We start from the raw sequence: 24430 nt of genomic DNA on the forward strand, positions 1-24430 counted from the left end.
GCCCCGCTCGGGCCCCACAGCCCGGGCCGACCTCTCCGGGGCCTCTGGCCAGCTCCGCACGCCCCGCCCAGTCGTCCGCGTGAGTGCCCGAGCCGGCCCAGCGCGGGCGTCGGAAGTTGGGAGCCTCGGTCTGGGGATCGTCTCGGCCCGGCAGGCCGACCGCGGAGCTTCTTCCGGAACCTAGGAAGGGAAACTGAGGCTTGGGGAGGGGAGGGACGCGCCAAGGTCAATCGGAGAGGCGGGCGGGCGGGCCGGCTGTTCGCGGGGAAACCTGGGCGAGGTTTTTGTTTGCCAATGACGACGCTTCCTTTGTGTGCTGGCGCTGCCACCCGCAGTCGTGGGCCTGCGAGTTGACCCGGGCGCATGGCGGGGCCTCTGTGGGCCCCGAGGGTGCCCCGGAGAGGAGGTCCTCAGCCTCCGGGAGCGCTTCCCGGCCCGCCGGTGGTCGGAAGAGCGTTCGACTGTGAGGCCTGCGGCCCCGTGCGCGCCTCGGCCCGTCCCCTCCCTGGCGCGCCTGCCCACGGGTGTATGAAAGTCAGATTTTAAGACCCGAAACGCTATTCCCCGTGAGCGACCCTTGTTCACCGTTGGACCCTTTGAGGGAGGAGGGAAGAGAACAGAGTTAGGGCGAGCAGTTTTGTGGGTGTTTCAGTTTTTGTCTTAATCCTAGTCGGTGCCCACAGACGTTCAGTTTTCATTTCGTTCTGGTTCTGCATCAGGTTCCGGAGCCAGACCTAGGGCCTCATCTCTGCAGCCTTGGAGCCCAGCTTAAGCTCCCCAAGTGGTTGGGGAGACTGAGGCCCAGAAAGGTGAGATGATCTGCCCAAGGTCACACAGCCAGGTGCTTGGCAGTAGACTGGGTCTGGTTCCTCATAGTATTGACTTTGACTTTTCACCTGATTTGTTTTTTTTATGTATGGAGAGACCTTGAGTACAATTTTACATGATTTTGAGATGAAATGGGGACATGTGAGTGGAAAGACTATTGCTGTTGTTGGCTTTGTATTTGAACTTGAGCTTCCAACATTGATTCCAAAATGTTGCTTTAATATAGTCTTTATCCACTTTTTAAAAATTATTATCCCTGAAAGGAGTGGTTTCAGTTTTCCTATTCACACCTGTGAGATTTCAATGTGACATAATGTAGGTGTTTTTACCTACTGTGTATATATTTGTGCTTTATACATAAAATAAGCGTTTTTTACTCTCTTTGAGAATTCATGCATTAATGCTCTGAGTTAGCACTATTTTGAGGTCTTTTGTGTGCAGAGCTTTCAGCTTGGAGTACAGCAGTGAACAACATAGGTCTAGTGACAGTCTTTCTGAAGCTGAGAGGGTAGGAAATGGAAGTTCTTGCAGGTGAAATATAGATGATACAAGAAGTGTGACCAGTCGTGGAATTGGGAAGGCAAGCAGGAATCAGATGTGAAAAGTGTCTGGTGTGATAGTTTGTTCTATGGCAAAGAAAAATTTATCTTGTGTTGCCTGCATGGTTGGGTTGAGTTTTAAACTGGGAAGTAATACAGGTTGAAATATATTTAAGAAAAATTACTACTGAAGCTGGACAAGACACGTGGTTTTGTAGCCAGGTCCAGTGGTGCAGGCCTGCAATCCCAGGTACATGGGAGGCTAAAGCTGGAGAATCACTTGAGCCCAGGAGTTAGAGGCCAGCCTGGACAGTGTAACAAGATCTTTGTCTTTAAAAATAATAATAATAAATAAATAAATAAAGGTCTTGGGACCAGTTAGACAGAATTTGGGGTGACTGTCACTGTGGAAGTTCTTCACTAGGTTTGTTTATTTGGTTTTTATACTGGGGATTGAATCCAGGGGTATTTTGCCACTGAGCCACATCCCCAGCCCTTTTCATTTATTTGAGACAGGATCTCACTAAGTTGCTAAGGGCCTTGCTAAATTGCTGAGGCTGGCCTTGAACTTGCTATCCTGCTTCAGCTTCCTGAGTGGATGGTATTACAGGCATGTGACCCTACTCCTGCTTTCACTTGTTAGCAAGGGCTGGAGATATAGCTTCATTGTTAGAGTGTTTGCCTCACATGCATAAGGCCTGGCTTCGATCCTAGCACCACCCTAAAAAAAAATGTTTATTAGCAAAGCCCATATATATGGCCTGTAGTCTGAATCCTACCAATGTCTAGAAAAGATTTGAGACGCTACTCAGTAAAAAAAAAAATAAGTGCACAAGGGCTGGGGTTGTGGCTCAGGGGTAAAGCACTTCTTAGCATGTGGGAGGCCCTGGGTTTGATCCTCAGCACCACATAAAAATAAATAAAACCAAAGGTATTATGTCCAACTACAACTAAAACAATTTTTTAAAAAAATGTGCACAAAAGTAATTAGTCCATGTGCTATATTTTCAGAAAGTTGATTCTCAATGCCTACATTGTATTCTCAAAGAATCTATTTGTTGTTCCTGAGTTTCCCCTTCCTCCCATTTCAGGAGGTAGTTTTAGGGCCTGGGTGTTCCCTACCTGCTTCACCTCTTTTCTGTTGCTGTTTGGCATGGCAGTTTTCTTTGTAACCTTTATTAAAATTTGCCTCCTTTCTCAGCACCTTGTTGATGTCTGTTCTGGCTTCTTACGCTTACAAGTTAAAGATGTCTCAGGTAGAGGTATTTTCTCCTAATCTCTCTTAATGATATCTGTGTTTAAGTCTCCTTTTGTTTCTTGATGGGGACTGTATATGTTTTTGGTACCTGGGATTGAACTCTGAGCCACCTCCTCAGCCCTATTTTTTATTTATTTAGAGACAGGGTCTGAGTTGTTGAGGGCCTCAGTCCTCCTGTCTTAGCCTCCCAAGCTGCTGGAATTATAGGTGTGCACCACTGTACCGGCTGTGGCTTTTTTTTTGGTGATAGTAGTTCTGAAGATCGAACCCAGTGCCTCACACTTGGGAGGCAAGCACTCTACCTCTGAGCCACAACCTCAGCCCTGTGACTGTATTTTTACTTGGGCTATAAGGCTGTATTTTCCCCATCTTTGAAAAAAAATTTTTTTTCCCCTCTCACAACACCCTTCCTGTTTCCAATTATGTGCCATCTCTTTCAAGCATCTAATGATTTTGATAATTTAATTGGTTATAAATTCAATGGGGAAAAAATCTTATTTAGATTCTGTGCCAAGTGCTGAGGGAACTCCTGGTGAGTATTAAATTTAGAGTTATGTGTGTCGAATTAAGGGAGGACGGAAAAAGAAATAGGGAAATTAGGACTGGGAAGAGAGAGAGAAGTAACTTTTGAGGTAGTCCTTGAGGGTAGATAGAAATTCCCTGGAGTGGCAGGACCCTTCTTGCCACTATGTCAAATTATGTCATTCTGACAGGAAAGATCTAGAATACAGGTGCCTGATATTCAAGGTATCTGGGGTAAAAGGACACATGTCTATAACTGCAAATGGAGTCAGACAGTGAGAGGTTGGGAGTGAGGAGTGGCTTTATGATCTGAAGGACATACTCTGTGGGCAGTAGTTGTGATCTTTGGGAGCCCTTGCAGTATTAGATCTTTTGGAACCTGATGACTTTTGAGTTTTCTTGTGAAGGTTAACTTCCTCAGGCCCATTTAATGTTCTTTCTTATGCTCTTTGTTTACCCTAGGGGCCAATCACCATTGACTTGCTTTCCTTCTTTTTTGTTCTTTTTAGATACACATGACCGTAGAATGTAATTTAAAAAAAAATTTTTTTTTAGTTGTAGATGGACCCAATATCTTTATTTATTTTTAATGTGGTGCTGAGATTCAAACCCAGTGCCTCATGTATGCAAGGCAAGTGATCTACCACTGAGCTACAATCCCAGTCACCATTTTATTTTGACTGAGTTTATTTTGACATGTTGTACAGATATAGATTATGGTTTATTCTAATTCTGTTCTTGGGGTTGTACATGATGTGGACCTAACTTTGGTTGTGTATTCATATACAAGGATAGGAAAGTTATGTCTAATTAATTCTACTCTTTTTTTTTTAAGAGAGAATTTTTTAATATTTCTTTTTCAGTTTTCGGCGGACACAACATCTTTATTTTATCTTTATGTGATGCTGAGGATCGAACCCAGCATGCCAGGCGAGTGCATCACTGTTTGAGCCACATCCCCGGCCCCTATCTTTTCTATTCCCCTCCCTGCTCTCTTCCCTTCATTCCCTTTTGTCCAATCAAGTAGACTTCTGTTCTTTCCCTCCCCACCCTCCACATATCAGAGAGAACATTTGGCCTCTGGTTTTTTGGGACTGGCTTATTTCATTTAGCGTGATATTTTCCAATTCCATCCTTTTTTAAAAAAAAAATATTTATTCTTAAGTTTTAGGTGGACACAGTATCTTCATTTTACATTTATGTGGTGCTAAGGGTGGAACCCAGAGCCTCATGTATGCTAGGCTAGCACTCTACCACTAAACCACAACACCAGCCCCAATATTCTATCTTTGTATACCACAGTAGTCTGTTGTGTATATATGCCTCATTTTCTTTATCCATTGATCTGCTGAAGGGCACCTAGGTTGGTTCTATAGCTTAGGTATTGTGAATTGAGCTGTGTCACTGTAATATGCTGATTTCAAGTCCTGTGAGTATAAACCAAGCAGTGGTAAAACTGGGGTCAAATGGTTTCATTGCTAGTTTTCTGAGGAGTCTCCATACTGCTTTCTAGTATGGTTGTACCAATTTACAGTCCCATCAGTAATGTATAAGTGAACCTTTCCCCCCACTCACTTACCGACATTTATTGTTACATATATTCTTGATAATTGTCATTCTGACTGGAGTGAGATGGAATTTTAATATTTTTTAATTATAGACAGATGCAATATCTTTATTTTCAGTGTAGTTTTAATTTGCATTTCTCTAATTGCTAGAGATGTTCAACACTTTTTCATATATTTTTTTGACCGTTAGTATTTCTTCTGTGAAGTGCTTGTTAAGTTCCTTTGTCCATTTATTGATTGGGTTATTTGTTTTTTGGGTGTTGAGTTTTCCTATTAGGCGCAGAGTCTCTGGTCTAATGCCTAGATCCTTGATTCTCTTTGACTTTTGTGCAGGGTGAGAGATAGGGGTTCAATTTTGTTCTACATATGATTTCCATTTTTCCTAAAGAGGCTATCTTTTTTCCAATGTATGTTTATGGCTCCTTTATCTAGTATGACTGTATTTATGTGAGCGTGTCTCCATATCTTCTGTTCTGTTGGTCTTAATATTTGTTTTTGTGCTAGTACACGCCATTTTTGTTACTATAGCTCTGTAGTATAATTTAAGGCCTGGTATTGTGATGCCTCCTGTAACACTTTTCTTGGTAAGGATGGCTTTGGCTATTCTGGGCCTCTTATTTTTCCAAATGAATTTCGTGGCTGCTTTTCCTATTTCTATGAAGAACGTCATTGGAATTTTAATAGGAATTGCATTAAATCTGTATAGTGTTTTTTGGTACCATGGCCATTTTGACTGTTAATTCTGCCTATCCAAGAACATAGGAGATCTTTCCATTTTCTGAGATCATCTTCAATTTCTTTCTTTAGTGTTCTGTAGTTTTCATTGTAAAGGTCTTTCACTTTTTAGAACCCAAGGTTTTTGTTTTTGTTTTTGTTTTGAGGCTATTGTGAATGGTATAGTTTTCCTGATTTCTCTTTCAGCTGATTGTCATTGGTGTATAGGAATGCAATTGATGTATGGGTGTTAGTTTTATACCCTGCTACTTTGCTGACTTTGAGTTCTAGAAGCTTTCTGGTTAAGTTTTTTGGGTCTTCTAAATATAAAATGATGTTATCAGCAAATAAGTATAGTTTGAGGGTTTTTTTTTGTTTGTTTGTTTGTTTGTTTTGCTATTCATAGCCTTTTAATTGAAGAGGGTCTGGGTTAGAACTTCTGTCATAGCTCAAGATCAGTGTCCCTAGAACTGGGTTTGGCTAGCCCATAAGTGACAGCATATATGTATTCATTAGCTAGCCTCCATATGAATCTGACTGACAGTCGGAGGGATGGCCTGGGCTGAGGAGCTCTGGGGCAGTTCCATTTAGATCAGTCCACCTCTGGTGCACTCTTGAGGGAATTCCCACTATGGGACACTGCTTAGCTGCTTTCCGCTAATCTGGGTTTAAAAATTGGATTTGGAAGCTTCTGACCACTACCCACACCACTCCATATGTCTTCTCACTTCCAGTCCAAATGACCTCAAGCTCAAGATACATAGAGGCAGCTAGGCTTCCTAGCTGGCCTTTTCTTGCTTGGTGCCTTCAGCACTGGGGCAGGCAACACACCCACCTCTTGTGAGTTTTGTGGCAAGGTCAAGTGACCTTGGGCTCTGGGGAAAGATGGGAGGTTGTTGATGAGCTCCCACACCTGAGGCCATTTTGAGCTCTGAAGAAGTGGATCCTTAGGGTTCCTTCATCATGTTACCCTTTCTCCTAGCTCCCAGGAATTACTTCATTTTATCAGGCTTCCAGAGCACAGGCCACATTGGCCAAAACATGTGAAGGTCTGTGGCTTTGGTGCTCCTTTTAGGCCTCTGGGGATTTGAGCTGTGGCCTAATTGCTGATGGGGCTTGATCAGGCTCATGACATAAATTCATTGAAGACCTGATTACCCAGTATAATGAACATGCCTCATTCTCCAAGCATAGTGTACTACTATTTGCTTTGACCAAATTCATTCATCTCATCCCTGCAAAAATCTCAGGAGAGCTAGAAGCAGTATTGCATGCATATAATCCCAGCAGCTGGCTCAAGGCCCTTAACTCCATGGTGGGTGTGTTTTTTTTTTGTTGTTGTTGTTTGTGTTTTTTTTTTTTAATCTTATATAGACAGCCCTTTATATTCATGGAATTTGCATCTCTATATTAAACCAATTGAATTGAAATACCTGGGAGGGTGGGAATATAGCTCAGCCTAGAGCTCACCATGGGTTAGGCCCTGGGTTTGGATCCCTAGCACTACAAAAAATAAGGGGTTTGGGAATGTTTATGCTGAATGTATACCATTTTTTTTTAATCTTGCCATTTTTCTTATTTGTATGTACAAATATATATATTTTAAACTATGTATCTTAAATATATTTTGTTGGCACATTATAATTATAGGTAATGTGGGATTCGTTGTTACATTCTTGTTCATGTATACAGCATAACAATGAAATTTGGTCAGTTTTGTCCCCCTTGTCTCCCTTTCCCTTTCCTCCTCCCTCCCACTGGTTATCTTCCTCTACTCTGCTGGTCTCCTTTTTATTTTCATGGGATTTCCTCTTTACCTTTTCCTTTTTTTTTTTCATCTCTAACTTAAACATCTGACCCTGATTTTTATTTATTTATTGTGGTGCCAGGGACTGAACCCAGGGGTGCTTTACCACTGGGCAACATCCCCAGCCCTTTTTATTTTTATTTTTTTTAATAGTTATTTTTTAATTGTAGTTGTCACTACCTTTATTTTTTTTATGTGATGCTGAGAATCGAACCCAGGGCCTCGCCTGTGCTAGGCAAGAGCTCTACCACTGAGCCACAACCCCAGCCCCCTTTTTTGTTTTTTGAGACAGGGTCTCACTAAGTTGCTGAGGCTGGCCTGGAACTTGTGATCCCCCTGCCTCTCCCTTCCAGGTCACTAGGATTACAGATGTGTACCACTGCACCAGGCCACTGAAACTACTACTAATATAGTATCCACGTTGTATTATAAGCAACAGAGATAATTTGAGGTATGTGGGAATGTGTATGTAGGTTATATTGCAAATACTACCTGAGCACAGGTGGATTTTGGTATTTGCAAGGGGGTCCTTAGTCTAACAATCAAGAAGCTTGTATTTTTCTTGAATACTAATATGTGGTTATTGGTGTGACAGGGACATCAGAGTTCCATTTAAGAAGCTTTGAAAGTTATTGGCAGTTTTAATGTTCACATATAGTGCGTAGGAGACTGGACTTTGCTGGTAGCTGAATTTCTGACACTGTTTACAAAAGCAATCGAGCCATGCAGTCTTTATAGTATTCTTTCTCTTTAACATATGTTCTGTAATTCTGCTTTTGAAATTCCATGGCTATAGCTCAGCGATAAAGTGCCTCCCTCACATGTGGGGCACTGGGTTCGATCCTCAGCACCACAAAAAAAATAAAGATATTGTGTCCATCTGCAACTAAAAAAAAAAAATCCATCTAGAGAGAGTTAAAATGGGAATGATCAGAAATTTGTGGCTTATAAAAGACATGAGCTAGGCAGTTGGAACCAGCCAGTACCCAGTCAGTCACTGATTTGTCAGGATTTCCTTAATGGTGTTCTGTAGGATTTGACCTCTAGGCTTTTACAACACCATCAAAAAGAACTTACCCTAATCAGCTTGTCCAAACTCAAAGGAGACTTGGGCCATGTATCCAGATAACCCCTTATGAGTTCACAGTGGGACTGCTTTATGATTGCAACACAGAAGGAATGACCTGGTACCCGGGCTCCTTCCCCCACCCCTCACCCCCCACATGGGAAATGAACAAGGAGTCACTTGGCTAGTGTGGATAGAGCCAGAACAGGGGAGTTATGCTTCTGATTTTCAGTAGATGATTCAGATGCTGCTGCTCTGGCATGGTTTGAGGGCTCTGTGCCTGTTGCAGGACTGGGCTAGACCTAGAGCTTCTTGTGAGAACATCTCATTGTGCTTTATTCTGTTTCTGTTGTGCCCCTACCCCAGACCCTTTCTTTGACTTCCTTTCTTTGCTCTTGGGAATATAGTAATATGAGATTTACTAGTAGAATCTGGTTCTAGTCTAACATTTCCTGTTTTCTGCTTGCCTTACAGTCTGTTTCTAGCCTTTATGTAGGTCACACTGCTGTACACATGATGGCTATACAGTCAACAAATGTACGTGATGAATATGCATATGGGTATATGTCACGGTTCTTCTAGAGTGTGGGGAGGGCATGATTGTAAGTGACCATGATTGCTGTGTTGAAAAAAATGAAAATCTGTCAGAACATAGAAAGCCCGAGAGCTCTCCTGGTTGCCATCTGGTAGTCCCATTTCTCTCTCCTGCACTCTGTTACTGCCTCTAAGCTATGCCACTTTCTGCTACTCTGGTTCTTGAGTCTCCTCCCTGGTCTACATTCTGATTTGTTCAATCTTCCATCTGCCCTCTCAGCACACAGGTGACACAGTCTCTCTAAATGAAGATCTTTATTCATTGTCGCTAGCATGCATGTGTGGTTTATGAGGGTTGTTATGATTTGAACACTGTCAACCTTTGCTGTCTTCAGTTTTCCCGCACTCCATCCTTCTTGGACATCCTTCCTCCCTCTAATCACCCCACCCACCTACTTAATTCCTTGACTTGCTCCTCACTGTAGGCCTCAAATGCCATATGGCCTCCTCTGGCCTTCCTGTTTGATCTTTAGTACAATTTGATCTTGGAACATGACCTCTTTGCTCTTGCTTTCATCTGGCTTGCTCCCCAGTGTTCAACATCCTGTATTAAGCTCACTAGCTTTCTTTTAGACACCACCCCCCACCCTGTGCATCTTCCAAGGTATTCATTGCTTTTTTCCTCCTTGAAACTCATACAGAGTAGGTTGTTGGTTGCTTAGTCTGCAATGATGGGTCAAAACTAGGGCCTGTGAGTGCCAGGTAAGCGCTCTACCACTGAGCTACATCCCTAGCTCTACAAATGCTGGGTTTTGTCTAAATGGATATCCACGTTCTCCTACCTTGTTTCTGGCTTTTTAATTCTCTTTCAGGCTCTTCTTTCTCTACCTCCCTCCCTCCCTAGACATTCACATGTTCTGAAATCTCTGACCCCAGTTCTACCATTTGAGTTTTTCTATCCATCTTTGGACCATTCCACCAGAATTTCTCATATCCAGCATTGCTAACATTAAAACTACCCTCAGCAACTCTTTCCTTTCTGCCTTCTCTCATTTAGGTCTATGGTGTCACTCTGTTGCAGAGTACCCTGGCATGAGTGTTTCTCTCCCACCCTCACAGCTTTAGGAATTCTGGCATTTAGCCTTCCTGATCATTCCCAGTTAGGAACAGCTACTGTTCTACGCCAGATCTTTTCTTAGCGACAAGGGCACTATCAGTTACCCATTTTCAACCCCTTTAATAAACATGAGAACCTCCTTGTATAAGATAGGGAAGGTAGGTACACAGTGGACAAAGCCCTATCAGATGAGGACATAGTGTCTTTAGAGTTGCCTCTGTACTAAAGAATGGTGGGCCCTTGTGCTGAGATGAAGGAAAGTTGGTGGAGAACCAGGTATAATAGAGGAAGGAAGAAGCAAGAGTTCCTTTTTAGACATACTAAATTCCCATGTTCCAGCCAAGTGGAATATACCTGTAATCCCAGAGACTCCGGAGATTAAGGCAGTAGGATCCCAAGTTCAAGGCAAGCCTGGGCAGTTTGGCAAGACCCTGTCTCAAAATACAAATAAAAAGGGCTGGGAGGGGCTGAGGGTAGAATGCTGGTCTACCATGCCCAAGGGGGCTGAGAATGGGGGAGTAGCTCAGTGGTAGAGCACCCTGCATTCAGTTCCCAGTGCTAAATAAATAAGTAGAAATAATAATAAATTTCCATATTTCTAATTGTTTCTAGGACATCTCTAATTTGGCACTAAGGTAGTATTTAATTGCGTGGATTCTGGTGTTTACTAGTGTGGACTTTGGGCAAATTATCTCCCTCTTTTTAAATATTTTAGTTTTTAGTTGTAGTTGGACACAATACCTCTATTTTATTTATTTATTTTTTGAGAGAGAATTTTTTTTTTTTAAAGATAGAGTGAGAGAGGGGGGAGAGAGAGAGAGAATTTTTCAATATTTATTTTTTAGTTTTCAGCGGACACAACATCTTTGTTTGTATGTGGTGCTGAGGATCGAACCCAGGCCGCACGCATGCCAGGCGAGCGCACTACCACTTGAGCCACATCCCCAGCCCCTCTATTTTATTTATTTTTATGTGGTGCTGAGGATCAAACCTAGGGCCTCACACTTACTAGGCAAGCACTCTACCACTGAGCCACAACCCCAGCCCCTTAATTCCCTCTTGATCATCCTTACTTAGTTGCCTCTGTGTAAGAGAGTGACCATTATTGAGCCTGCTTTCTTACTGGGTGATAAGTGTAGTGCTCAGGATGAGGCAGTCCTTAGCATAGTGCCTTGCGTGGAAAAGTAACCTGTAATTTTCAGGTGTTGCTTGTTTTATTACCTGAGGGCTTTTGTCCCCCGTGTAGTCCAGAACCCTTTGGTTGATGAGATATCTTCCCCATGATCTCCTTCTATCTTGTTCTGCAGGGAATACCCTCTCCCCATTTGACTTCCTAGTAAAATTCAGCCCTTGGGTAGGTCTTTCAAAGGCTAGTCTTCGAGCTTCATTGTCCTCTGACTCTGATGTCCACCATCCCTGAAAGAGAAAAACTAGACTTGGAATGAATTATTGTGGAGCTATGAAGCTCCCAGGGAAGCCAGTGGTCTAGCTGGGCCTGTAAGGATACCGGAGACTGGCTTCTGAGAGTAGTGATGGGCATGCAGGCAAGGCCAGACACAAGATGCATCTTCAACAGCAATATTTGAAAATTTAAATATCAGTGCAGTGAGAGGCAAGAGGCTTATGGAGCAGCCAAGGTATGTGCATCCTGTCGTTCCCCATTGCTCAGTAGGCATCTCTCCCTTCTTCTCTGGAAAGACATTTGTGTTGGATTCTTTTTAATTTTGAAGACACATCACTGAGGTGGACAAATGGGAGGGAGAAATCTTGTGTCATAGATGTAAGCTATTCTTGGGACCAGAAACATAAATAATATGTTTATTAGAACCTAGGAATTATGGTGGATCTGGGACTGTCATATGTTCTGAGTAGTCTTGTAGAGCCTAAGGGGGGGTTGGGAGCAAGATGGATGACCTTTTGACTCCTCAGCTCATCTGCAGGGTGCACAGTGAAATTATAGAAAGAACCCAAGGCTCAGGACTTTTCTTGGCCTTGGAAGCTTTGTCCCTCCTGGTTGCTGAGGTCAGGTATGTCATTCCTGACTCATTTTTTTCCCCAGGAAATAACACAGTGCTTTTGTTAGGGTTGCACAGACAAAAAGGGCAGGATGGGCTCGGGGGTATAGTTCAGTATGAGAGCACATGAGGCTCTGGGTTTAGTCCCCAACACACACACACACACACACACACACACACAGAGAGATGGCATAATGGTTCTGATTGCAGCTTTGAGGTCAGGTATGCCATTTTCAGCAAGAATTCTTACTTCTGAAAATGAATATGGGATTAGTGACATAAACTGCATAAAGTGTTCAGCAGAGCACTTTGTGACAGGAAGGACTGGTGAAATAGTAAACTGAACTTTGTAATCAACAGTGTAGGTAGCAGCATTTATCAAGTTGATATCTTTGTTTTTCAGGACAGGACTTGAAGATACTGAAATCTGCCTGGCTCCAAATTCTTTTAAGCCAGAAGATGAGTAACCAGCAGGCATGAGAGGTTGAATATTCTGCTTTGCTGCAAACCTGGGTAGAGATCACTTCCCTTTCTGTAGGTTGGAGCCAAGGATCATAATGAGTACAGTAAGTTTCAACCAGCTCATGATTTTATTTTCAAACTAAGCAACTTCCTTATCCTTTGTGGCACATTGCAGAGAGAACTGTTTTGGGTGATCCTGGATCTTCATGGAGTGTGTGCTGGGTCCTTCCCTTAGCTGCACCAACGGGCCCATCTTCAGCTGAGTTCCAGGTGTTGGGATGCAACACCTGGAAGGCTGAGGAGGAATGGCTTAAGATTCAAATATACTTTTTTTTTTAATCTTTATTTTATGTATTTATTTTTATGTAGTGCTGAGGATCGAACCCAGGGCCTGGTACATACTAGACAAATGCTCTACTGCTGAGCCACAACCCAAGCCCAAACATCATACCTTTTTAAAAACTTTTTGAATTTTATTTTGAGACAGGGTCTCACTACATTGCCCAGGCTGGCCTTGAATGTGTAATCCTCCTGCCTCCACCTTCCAGTGAGTAGTTGGGATGACAGATTATGCCACCATGCCTGCCTGAAACATCAGACTTTCTTGGCAGTTGTGTCCTAGAAATATTAAGGCCCTTTGTGGTGTTTTGGTTATTTGCAACCCAGTTTTCTATTTTTCCTTCTACATTGTTTCTTTGTGTTCAACATGAACCTGACAGTAATAATCAAGTGGAAGTTTTCTTACATACACTGGCCTGTGTGGATCAGTCATTGTAACTATTGTTTAGACTTTCATCGCACCTCCGAGGCAGCTCTGGTTCAGCATAAACCCAGGTGTCACCTGGATTCCCTTGAGCACAATAGAAGTTTGCCTGTGAAAGTCCCCTTGCTTACTTCCTGCTGACAAAGCTGCCTCAAGGTTGCTCATGTTATCTAAATTCTGAACTGTTTTCTGAGATGCACTGACTTCCTTAGGGATAAACCAGATGTGAAACAGCCTCATCATCTCTTTCCAGACCCCAGAGGTGCTTCGAATGGCATTGTAAAGCTAAAGGGTGGTTAGGAGTAGGGTGAGGCTAAACAGACAGCTCCTTCAGTGAACGGGTGACATGAGGTCTGTTCGGGTAATCTAGCCCTTTAGATCCTTGCCTTCCATGCCTTTCTAACCAGCCCCCAGCCTACCCTTCCTGAGTCTCTAGGCCCACCCCCCTACCCCTGTAAAGGGTGAGTGACTTCCTGCCTTGGTCCTTTATCTGTAGACTGCTGTCCTAGCCTATCTATAAGGAAATAGACATTCTAAGCCTTACCTCTGAGGCCATGTCCAGACGGGGAGGACAAAGCAAAGCAATATGGCCTTTATGAGGTCTTGTGAAGACATTGGTTAAGTTACAGTGTGAGTAACTTCTGTAGTTGATTTTATGGTTCATTTTCACCAAAAGCTCTGAGCTTTTACTAGTTCAGCTGGTGCATTCTTAACCAGGACTAATGGGAGGTCAGAGAGGGGTATGTGTCTCCACGAATGCTCCAGGAGTACTGAGCTTGCCCTGAGATAACAAACCCCTCAACTCAACTCTGCTCTAAGTTGAGGTGGAGGAGAGAGAATCAGCCAGCCAGCCTAGGAGGAAGTAGAGGATGGGTTTTTGAAAACTGAAGGAGTTGGTCAGGTGCCAGGTTAAAGGCATGGAGGGGCCATGAGCAGCCAGGTTGTCCATGGCTGCTTTTGTACAGGTAGCTGGGTGGGTGAGATGGGAAATACATGGTACTTCAGAAGAAGGAGACTGAGGACAGCTCATGTGACCTGCTGGGCATTAGAGTTCAACTGCAGTGGGAAAGGCATCTTTATTGAGACACAGAGCCACTATTGGGAATTTGAACTGCTCTGGGCTTGCCTGGGGATGGTGGGGATGGCCCTGTGCTGCACATCTGAAGGAAGGTGTTAAACCATCTGCTAAAACACAAATAGAATCAGGCTTATCTCTGCTGTCATGGGTTGGGTTGGGTGATGGATATTCTTGGTTCTTGTGCATATCTCAGCTTTAATATAAGGTCCTTCTTGAATTTTCTGAGGTTGAATTCCTCTGGAAAGGCATACAGGATTGAGATCATACCGTTCTCATGTCATTTAGTCCTCACAGCAGCTCTGCAAAGCTAGGACTGGTGAGGAACTTCAAACTTAGTAGTGCCCCAGATGGCTCAGTATGAAGGACAGCAGGCCCAGTGGCAGTGAGAAGCACCACAGGGTGGAGGGGATTTGAGCCTGTGGAGCAAAGACTGGCTAGAATGGTGTGGGGTGGGATAAACAGTGACAGTCTCCGAAGGAGGTCTGTCCCCTGAAGCCGAAGAAGACTGTAGGAGGTTGTTTTCTCAGATTGTCCTTTGAGGCCAGCTGGGTCAGAAACTATAGCCCAATACAGTGAAGGAAGGTGGGAAATGTCTGTGCTGGTAGGCAACAGAGTGCCTGGGTTAGAAGTCATATTTCCAAAGAAAGTCTAGCTTTCCATAGTGGATACTAACTGAAAGGGCAGGGAGGGGGGCATGCAGCTAAAGTGTAGAATTCTTTCTTGCCTAGCACTTGCCAGGCCCTAGGTTCAATAGCCAGCACTGCCAAAAGAAAGAAGTGAAACTCTGGAAACAAGTTTTTTATGCTAAGAAAACAAGGAACTGGGGGTATATGTAGCTCAGTGGTAGAGTGTTTACCTATCCACTACAAAGAGAAAAAAAAAATTCTATTCATGTTTTGGATGACTCTTCTCCGTAGGCAGTCAGTATTCTCAAATCCCAAGTTTTAAAATCCACTCCAACCTCACATCTACACACTCCTAAATTGACCCATCCCTGTGTTGACTTCTGTTCTTCTTGTCTGTCTAACACTCAAGGGACTATTTGTTTTTCCCCCTTGATACCCTCAGAGAAAGCGTCGTGGTGGAACTGTAAATTCTAGACAAGCACAGAAGCGAACTCGGGAGGCAGCCTCCACCCCTGAGATTTCCTTGGAAGCAGAACCCATAGAACTCGTGGAAACTGGTAAGTTGCCAGGCATCCCACAGCATGGTGTGCTGGGGTAGAGAAGGCATGGTGTGGTATAGGAGCACACGGGATGCATCTGGTCGGCACCCAGCACTGCTCCTGCCAGCTTTCGGGGATGACACTAGTGCCTGAAACAGACTTCACCCACAGAATCAGTCAGTTCCATAGAACTTGGGACACTGACAGAGAGCACTAGATGAGAATTAGTTGTTAGAATATCCTGTTAGTGATGGCAGAGGACCACAAGTTCAAAGTCAGCCTCAGCAACTTAGCTAGACCCTGTCTCAAAATAAAAACAAAAAGGGCTGGAGGTATAGTTCAGTGGTAAAGCACCCTGGGTTCAATCTCCACTAAAAAAAGAAAAAAAAGAAAGAGGGGCTGGGGTTGTGGCTCAGCAGTAGAGTGCTTGCTTGCACGTGAAAGACTGTGGGTTTGATCCTCAGCACCACATAAAAATAAATAAACAAAATAAAGATATTGTGTCCATATATAACTAAAAAAAATTTTAAAAAGAAAGAAAATGAATGAGATTCTTTTGTACAGATTACTTTGTCTATCTATAACACATCATACCTATGTGTGATGGTATTACATTATATTTTATTTTTGTGAAACTTTTTTAAGTGGTGTTAAGGACTGAACCCATATATGCTAGACAAGCACATCCCTAGCCCTTTTTCATGTGTAGAGAGGCAGAGTCTCACTGAGTTGCTTAGAGCTTCACAAAGTCGTTGAGGCTGGCTTTGAACTCGTGATCCTCCTTCCTCAGCCTCTCAAGCCACTGGGATTACAGGTGTGTGCCACTTTGCCTGGCAGGGGTCTTGACCTTATGCCAGGCCCAGCAGTGCACACCTGGAATCCCAGCTATTTAGGAGTCTGAGGCAAGTTTAAGGCCAGCCTTGGCAACTTAGCAAAATCCTATTTCAACATAAAGGGCTGCAGGTGTATCTCAGTGGTAAAACACCCCTGGATTCATCACTAATACTGGTGTGGGGAATAAAATCTTTTTTTTTTATGTGGTGCTGAGTATTGATCCCAGGGCCTTGTACATGCTAGGCGAGCGCTCTACCGCTGAGCCACAACCCCAGCCCCAGGGAATAAAATCTTTACCTCCCACTCTTTATTGCTGATGGTAATTAGAAACAAATGGTTGTAAGTCTCTTTTTTTTTTTGTATAAATGGAGGGGGTACTTCTGCCCCTTGTTCTTACCTGCTAAATATAACTGCTAGTAACTGCTGTTGGGTTTGTGTCCTTCCTACTTAGTTCTATACACATCCCCCATATGTGCTAGGGGTCAGAAGGCAAGCTGCACAGCTGGCCCAATCCAGTTTGGCATGTTGGGGTCACCCAGCTTGGGAGGAGTGAAGAGAGAAGCATTTCCTTCGCTGCTGAAGCTTTAGTAGGCATGGTAGGCGGGTGACACCCCACTTGGCAAAATGCTGGAAGGATAATTTTTGGCTGTTATTACAGAAAGGAATAATGGTGTTTTGTGTAGGAAAGGAATATTTTAGATCAGTATAAGCCAATGCCATGTTCGTGACCATATTAATTGGGCTGGGGGGGTGGTTTACAGCCTTTCTTTCCTCCTAACACCTGTTGAAATGCTTTGTTTTGAAGCTGGAGATGAAATCGTGGACCTCACCTGTGAATCTTTAGAGCCTGTGGTGGTGGACCTGACTCACAATGACTCTATTGTGGTAAGTGTTTGGGAGTGAGATTGGCCATTTCTTGGCCTGCACTGGCACCTGAAGACCTTGGTTACATTCAGTGACTGGGCCCCAGAAGGAAAACTACTTGAGGAAAATCATCTGTTATGGCTTTGTTTCCTCTGGAACATGGCTGTGGGTAGAAACTATAGCTCAGTAGTAGAGCACCTGCCTAGCATGTGTGATCCCTGGCACTGAAAAAAAAAAAATTTGGTAGGGTTGTGTGGCCCTTAACCTTGCCACAGCTGGACACAGAAGCCATTTGGGGAGAATCTCAAGGTCCCACATGTCTTCAGTCCCTCATTCCACAGTTTATCCCAGCTTTGTGACCTTGTATATGTTGCTTGGCCTTATTTGCTTCATCCATAAAATGGGGATATTCTTGCTCATGTCCGTAGAGGATTGTGAAACTAAAAGAATCCCATATTCAAATTCCTGGAATCTAGTGTGGTACCTGGTCAGTGTGAGCTCTGCACTGTCACTGGGAAATATCTCAAGTTTCAGAAGCAGTTGCCAGTTAACAAGGCCACAGGGGAAGTAAGTGTCCTGCCTGACCACCTGAAGCCTTGACTCTGTCCTGACTCTGGGGGTGGAGCCTGTGAGGCCAGCTGTGCCCTGTTCCCACAGCATCGTTACAGACTGGCAGAGAATGTGCATATCCCACATGTACAGGGAGAGGCCAGATTTGGTCAGAAGACTTTAGAAATTAGTTCTGGTAGACTCGTCCCTGGTACACACCTGCGTGGGGGTCTGGTCAGCCCACTGTCCAGCATCCTAAGGGCAGATTTGCTTTTCTCCAGCATGTCACTAAGGCCTCTGATATTGTGTGTCAAGACTGCAATTTGTAGAGTGGAAGCAGCAGTACATTGAGCAGGTGTGTGGAAAGTACTGCCCATGAGTGCTGTGTGATCTAGGTGTGGAGTGCTAGTAACAGATTTCCCTTGGCCCTGGGGCCCACTGGTTTGAGAAATATTCTGGGTGGCTGATTCCACACCGTCACAACAGGTATATCACAAGGCATTGCTTCCTGACTTGTGGAACTTTATAATTTAGTCACACTAAGAAGCTTCAAGATTTCAGAAAAGAAAAGGCTGAGAGTAGGGAGCTGCCTTTATAGATGTAGAGTTTGGTCTTGGTACCACTGGGCTCTCCTGTTGTTATAACCCCTGCATCCTGCAAGGTAGACCCCAGGAGCTTTGGCTCCCACGTGGGGCCAGTGGAGATGTGCTAGATCTATCTGAGATAGCAGGAGCTGGTGTGGCTCCAAGTGGCCCTCTACTCTCCCACCTGTGGGTTTCTGAGGTATGTGGATATATTCAGCCTCAATGATGATTCTTGGGGAGGAGCATAATTTGGCATGTTGCCTGAAGCTATAGTGCCTTGCTGCTAATACTGGAAGGCTGAACCATGTCCTCAATTTATTTTTATTTATTTATTTTTGTTCCCTTGAATACCCAAAAATTCACTTGCAGTGTGCCTGGTCTATTCTCCCCCAGGCCTGAGGAGAGAGCTAGGATTCTGTCCCCAAGAAGATACTGGTTGGTTTCTATTTCATTTCCTCAGCCGTACCTTTGTTTTGCTTGATGACTGCTCTTGCTACCCGGGCTCCTTACTCTGGCCATCCCCACTCCCAGTTAAGCTTCTGGAATCCTTCATAGTGGAGTGAGGGGAGCTGTTCTGGGAGTGACTAGATGACCAGAGGCAGGCTGTAGAGAAGAGGGTGACAGTGTTGTCTTACTGGCCTCTTAACTAAAGATTTTTCTTATGTCACCTCCTGGTCCCAGCTGTAAAAGAATTGTTTTGTGCTCTGCAATCTCACTTTTCCTTTTTCTTTTCTTTTTCCTGGTTCTGGGAATTGAACCAAGAGTCTTTACCACTGACCTACATCCCAACTCTTTATTTTATTTTGAGAAAGAGCCTCACTAAGTTGCCCAGCTGCCCTGGAAGTTGTAACCTTTCTGCTTGCTGGTATTACAAGTATGTGCCACCATGCCTGGCTGGCCCTTCTGTTCCTAATCATTCTTCACTTGTTGATTTTTAGTAAATCCAAATTACAAATTTATTTATAGTGTATGCTGAAATTATAGAAGAACTCCAAGTTAAAAATTCTACACTAATCACAGCTACTAGGGAAACCTAATTATAGGAACTCCAGACAATGGGCATCTATCTGTTGGGTGAATGTGTTCAGGACAACCTTTGACTCTGCCTACAGGAGTGTGAAATGGATAAGTGTTATGTATTCCAAAATTGGGATGATCTTAGCAAATTTGACAGAATCTATTGGAATAGATTAAATATAACTGGTTTAGCCTAGGAATAGTTACCTATCTCTAGGATAGGAATTCCTGAACCCCAGGCAGCTTTCAAAAATCATCCATGGTCCTCTTGATACTAGAAACTGCAAAACAATTCTGTTTTTCCAGCTTTTGAAGGAATCCAGAGACCCCATAGTCAGGAGAAATGAAAAATGACACATTTTGTATGTCTCTGCTTTGATGATTTCTCAAAAAGTTCAACTTTGGGCTGGGGATGTGACTCAAGTGGTAGCGCGCTCGCCTAGCGTGCATGAGGCACTGGGTTCGATTCTCAGCACCACATAAAAATGAAATAAAGAGGACTGGGGATGTGGCTCAAGCGGTAGTGTGCTCGCCTGGCATGCGGCCCAGGTTGGATCCTCAGCACCACATACAAACAAAGGTGTCCGCCGAAAACTAAAAAATAAATAAATATTTTTAAAATTTTTCTCTCTTAAAAAAAATGAAATAAAGACATTGTGTCCACCTAAAAAAAACTAAAAAATAAATATCTTTTTTAAAAAGTTCAACTTTATTTTTGGCATAGCATAACACAAAAAATGCCATCTTCCTTGTTTTCCAGGGTATGAATACCTGATTTTTGCTAGATGTCAAACTCTTTTCCAGAGGTAGTACCAGATTACACTTGCACCTGTGTTTGAGATTCTATTGTTCACCATCTCACCACTACTTTTATAGCCCATGTTTTGGCCACTTGTAGTTTCCCATAATTTTTTTAGTTGTGTTTTTCTGATTTAATTGGAATTGAAATCCTTTTCATGTTTGTAGATTGTTTTTCTCATTTGTATAATTATTGCCTTTGAAACTTTGTTTTATAGCTTTTTTACATACCTATTGTATATAAACTTTAAAAATAGCCATCAGGTTAGGAATTAGCTCAGTGGGGGAGTGCTTACTTAGTCTGCATAAGGCCCTGGTTTCTACCCCAGCAGCACAAAAGAAAAACTGAAGAAACTGAACTAGAACAAAACCAAGCAACTCCTTTGCCCTCCCTCCCCTTTCAAGAGCGTGTCTTTTTTCCTCCTCATTTTTATAGTCTTTCTAACATGAACCTGCCATTATTCATGGATTTCCTAACTTCCCCTCAGAGGCTTACCCCTCTTTCTCTCTGTGTCTATTTATTACAAAGTCTATTAATAGTTGAGTTATCCATATGTTGAGTAAATCTTCTACCCCATATCAAAAAAAGATGTTTCTATATTCCAAAAGTTAGTTGTTTTGCTTTTCACATTTAGATTTTAATCTACATGAATTGATTTTTGCGTGTGGATTAATGTGGAGGTCTTTATATATAATATTTTAGAGTTCTGTTAAAATCGTATAGTAAATTTTCATTTTATTTGTATACTGATGTAAAAACTTGTATTTGATTTTATCTGTTGTGTTGCTTTTTTTGTGTGTGGGGGTACTGGGGTTTGAACCCAGGGGATTTAATCATTGAGCCACATCCCCCCCTTTGTGGTGCTGAGGATTGAACCCAGGACCTTGTGCATGCAAGGCGAACACTCTACCATTGAACCTCAACCCCAGCCCCTCCCCATCCCTTTTAATATTTTATTTAGGGACAATATCTTGCTGAATTGTTGAGGCTGACTTTGAACTGCCTCAGCCTCCCAAGCTACTGGGATTATAGGTGTGTGTCACTGTGTCCAGCTAATTTTTCCTTTTTTTAAGTCTAATAACTCATAATTTGCAAATCTTTTGGCTGCTTATCTAAACATAAGTTTGATTCTTTATATATGTGTGTGTGTAGATTTTTTTATATACAGATATTTATTTAGTTGTAGATGGACACAATACTTTTATTATTTATTTTTATGAGGTGCTGAGGATCAAACCCAGTGCCTCACATACGCTAGGCAGGTGCTCTTCTACTAAGCTACACCACCAGCCCCAAAGTTTTGAGTCTTTAACATTTTCTTTTTCTTGCCTTAATGTACTGGCTAAAAAAAGTCCAACATTGGCTAAACATAGAAATAGTGATAGTTGTGGACATTCTTGTCTCATTCCAAATCTGAGAAAATCCTTTCAAACTTTCATCATTTAAATAAATCTTTGTTGTATTGTATTTAGGGCAGTATTGGGGATTTTTGTTTGTGTACAGCATTTATTCTATTGAAATTACTGTTTTCTGTTTGCCTACAAGTGTTCAACATGAATCAGTGTAGAATTTTAACAATCTTCTGTTAAAATTATTTCCCCCTTCATGTGTTGATGGAGAATTACATTGATTTCTAGCATGAAACTTACTGTGTATGTGTGTGTGTGTGTGTGTGAGAGAGAGAGAGAAAAGAGGAGATCCAGTTTGCTGATATTTTTTGTCTGATTTACATCTATGTTCCTGAATAAGATTGGTTGGTCTGCAATTTTCTTTTGTACACATTCTCTAGAGGGTTTTGGTATCCATGTTGCTGTCCCATAAGTGAACTGGGGGGGAGTATCCCTTTTTCCTGTTCTAGAAGATTTCAAAAGACTGGAATTACTTCTTCCTTAGATGTTTGATAGAACTCTACAGTAAAAGTATCTATCTAATCTAGAGTTTGAATCAATTTTACCCTGTTTTGGAATTTTGTTGATTCCATCCTAAAATATTCTTTTTTTTTTTTTTTTCTTTTTTTCTTTTATTTATTTTATAGCTTTATGTATATTTATTTATTTTTACATGGTGCTGAGGATCAAACATAGGGCCTCACATATGCAAGGCAAACACTCTACCACTGACATACAACCCCAGCCCCTTTGTTTTCTATTATTCTGTGGGGGGCACTGGGGATGGAATCCAGGGTCTCCCACTGAGCTATAACCCCAGCCTTAGAATCTTAACTTTTATTGGATATAACTTCCTTCATAATGTCTTATGTTCTGTGGCATCTGTAATATTGGCTCGTTTTTCATTTCAGATTTTGGTTATTTGTATTTTGTCTTTTTAGTTTGGTATCACCAGAGCTTTAGTAGATGTTTCAAAGAACCAAATTTTTAGCTTTGTGGATTCTTTCTCATTTCATTGGTTATCTTTCTTTGAGTTTAGTTTTGTTGTTCTTCTATTAGCTTGGTTTCATCTCTTCTTTTCCAGTAACTGGATGTAATAGATTTTCTTTAGATACATCATCAAATTTTGGTACTGGTATTTATATTCAATTGAATTTATTTATTTATTTAGGGCAGTATTGGGGATTGAACCCAGGATCTGGAGCTTGCGAGGCAAGTGTCTCCTCTCAGCTATACCACCAGCCCTTTTTATTATTTTGACAGAGTTTAGCTGAGTTGTCCAAGCTGATCTCCAACTTGCACCTCCTACCTCAGCCTCCCAAGTAGGTGGAATTACAGATGTGCATTACTGCACCCAACTCAAATTTTTATTTCTTTCTAACATTTTTGTTACTGCATTATGTTTAGGAAACACATTCTGTATGTTGGTTCTTTTCAATTTAATTGAGATTTGTCTTAAGTCTCCATATGCATGCTACTTCTGGGCTTTGTTTTCTTCTGTGAGCCTTTCAAGAACAAGTTCAACTGCGGGTGGTGGCACCCACCTGTACCCTAGCAGCTGGGGAGGCTGGAGTAGGATGATCATGAGTTCAAAGCTAGCCTTGGCAACTTAGTGAGACACCCTAAGCAAAGTTAGCAAGACCCTATCTCCCCTGTCTCAATAAAACAGGCTGGAGATGTGGCTCAGCATTAGTTAAGCACCCCTGGGTTCAGTCCCCAGTAGAATTTTCTAAAAAATCAATTTTTTGAGAATTATATATGCTATCCCTTCTGAATTATTGCTTTCCTTTCACCTTTTTCTTTTCCCCTGGTACTGAGGATTCAACCCAGGAGTGCTTTACCACTGAGCCACATCCCCAGCCCTTTTTAGACAGTTGCCTAAGGCCTCAGCCTCTTGAGTCACTGGGATTACAAGTGTGTGCCACCATGCTTGGCTTTTCTTCCTCCTCCCTCCCCCATCTTTTTTTCTTCTTTCTTTTTCTTTTTTTACTCCCCCCCCCCCCCCCCCCGGTGCTGGGGATTTTGAACCCAGGGCCTTGTGCATGTGAAGCAAGCACTCTACCAACTGAGCTATGTCCCCAGTCCCTCCTTTTCCTCTTGACCAATTTGTTTACTTGCCCTTCTTCCATTTTGTCATGTGTGTGTGTGTGTGTGTGTGTGTGTGTGTGTGAGAGAGAGAGAGAGAGAGAGAGAGAGAGAGAGAGAGAGAGAGAGATGGGGGGAGGTTGTTTTGGTTGCTTCATTTGGAAACTGATGATAAGAAGTAGCCTGTTCATTGGACATGACTGCTTATGCTTTCCACTTTCTGCTTTATTATCTGGCTTAACAAGTAAATTAAGATTTCCAGACACTTGTGAGTGTTTGCAGCATGCGCTATCTTAATAGAAGTAAGCTTCTTTATTTACAAAACTGAGTCTGTGAGGGGGATGTTATGAAAATGTCATTACATTTCAAAAGGTAGTGTCTTTTCAAGTCAAATTGATTTTCTTGGAATTGTTTTTCTGGTCAGCTCCTGTGTGCTTGATGAGTCATGCTGTTTATGTTGTAGTCTGAACCTGCCTGATTTTTTCATTTACCAGATGCTATTGAAAGGATCTGCTCAAAAGAGGCCTTCTTAGCCTGGGGTTGTAGCTCAATGGTAATGGTAGAGCACTTGCATAGCACATGTGGCACTGGGGTCAATCCTCAGCAGCATAGATAGATAGATAGATAGATATTTTTTTCCAGAAGGTTTGTTTTGTTTTTGTAGCTTTTTTGCAGGGTTGGAGGGGCGGCACTTGGGAACCCAGGGCCTTGTACATGAGAGGCAAGCACTCTACCAACTAAGCTATATCCCCATCCCCTTTGTGTTGTCTTAAATATCTTTTTTTTTTAGTTGTAGATGGACACAATATCTTCATTTTTATTTGTTTACTTTTATCTGGTGCCAGGAATCAAACACAGTGCCTCAGGCATGCTG

General features: G+C 42.6%; 1 protein-coding gene across 1 annotated transcript in view; it reads left to right on the forward strand.

The window, feature by feature from the left end:
* Positions 1-24430, forward strand: part of Rnf4 (ring finger protein 4) — a 30776-nt gene that overhangs the window by 265 nt on the left and 6081 nt on the right. The window contains exons 2-4 of the mRNA XM_005319016.5: positions 12372-12534; positions 15340-15454; positions 17076-17155. Of these exons, the coding sequence (XP_005319073.1) occupies positions 12526-12534; positions 15340-15454; positions 17076-17155 (204 nt within the window). The 5' untranslated portion in view covers positions 12372-12525. The remainder of the gene's footprint in view (positions 1-12371; positions 12535-15339; positions 15455-17075; positions 17156-24430) is intronic.

Source organism: Ictidomys tridecemlineatus, chromosome 9 (assembly GCF_052094955.1).
Source record: "Ictidomys tridecemlineatus isolate mIctTri1 chromosome 9, mIctTri1.hap1, whole genome shotgun sequence".
NCBI lineage: Eukaryota > Metazoa > Chordata > Mammalia > Rodentia > Sciuridae > Ictidomys > Ictidomys tridecemlineatus.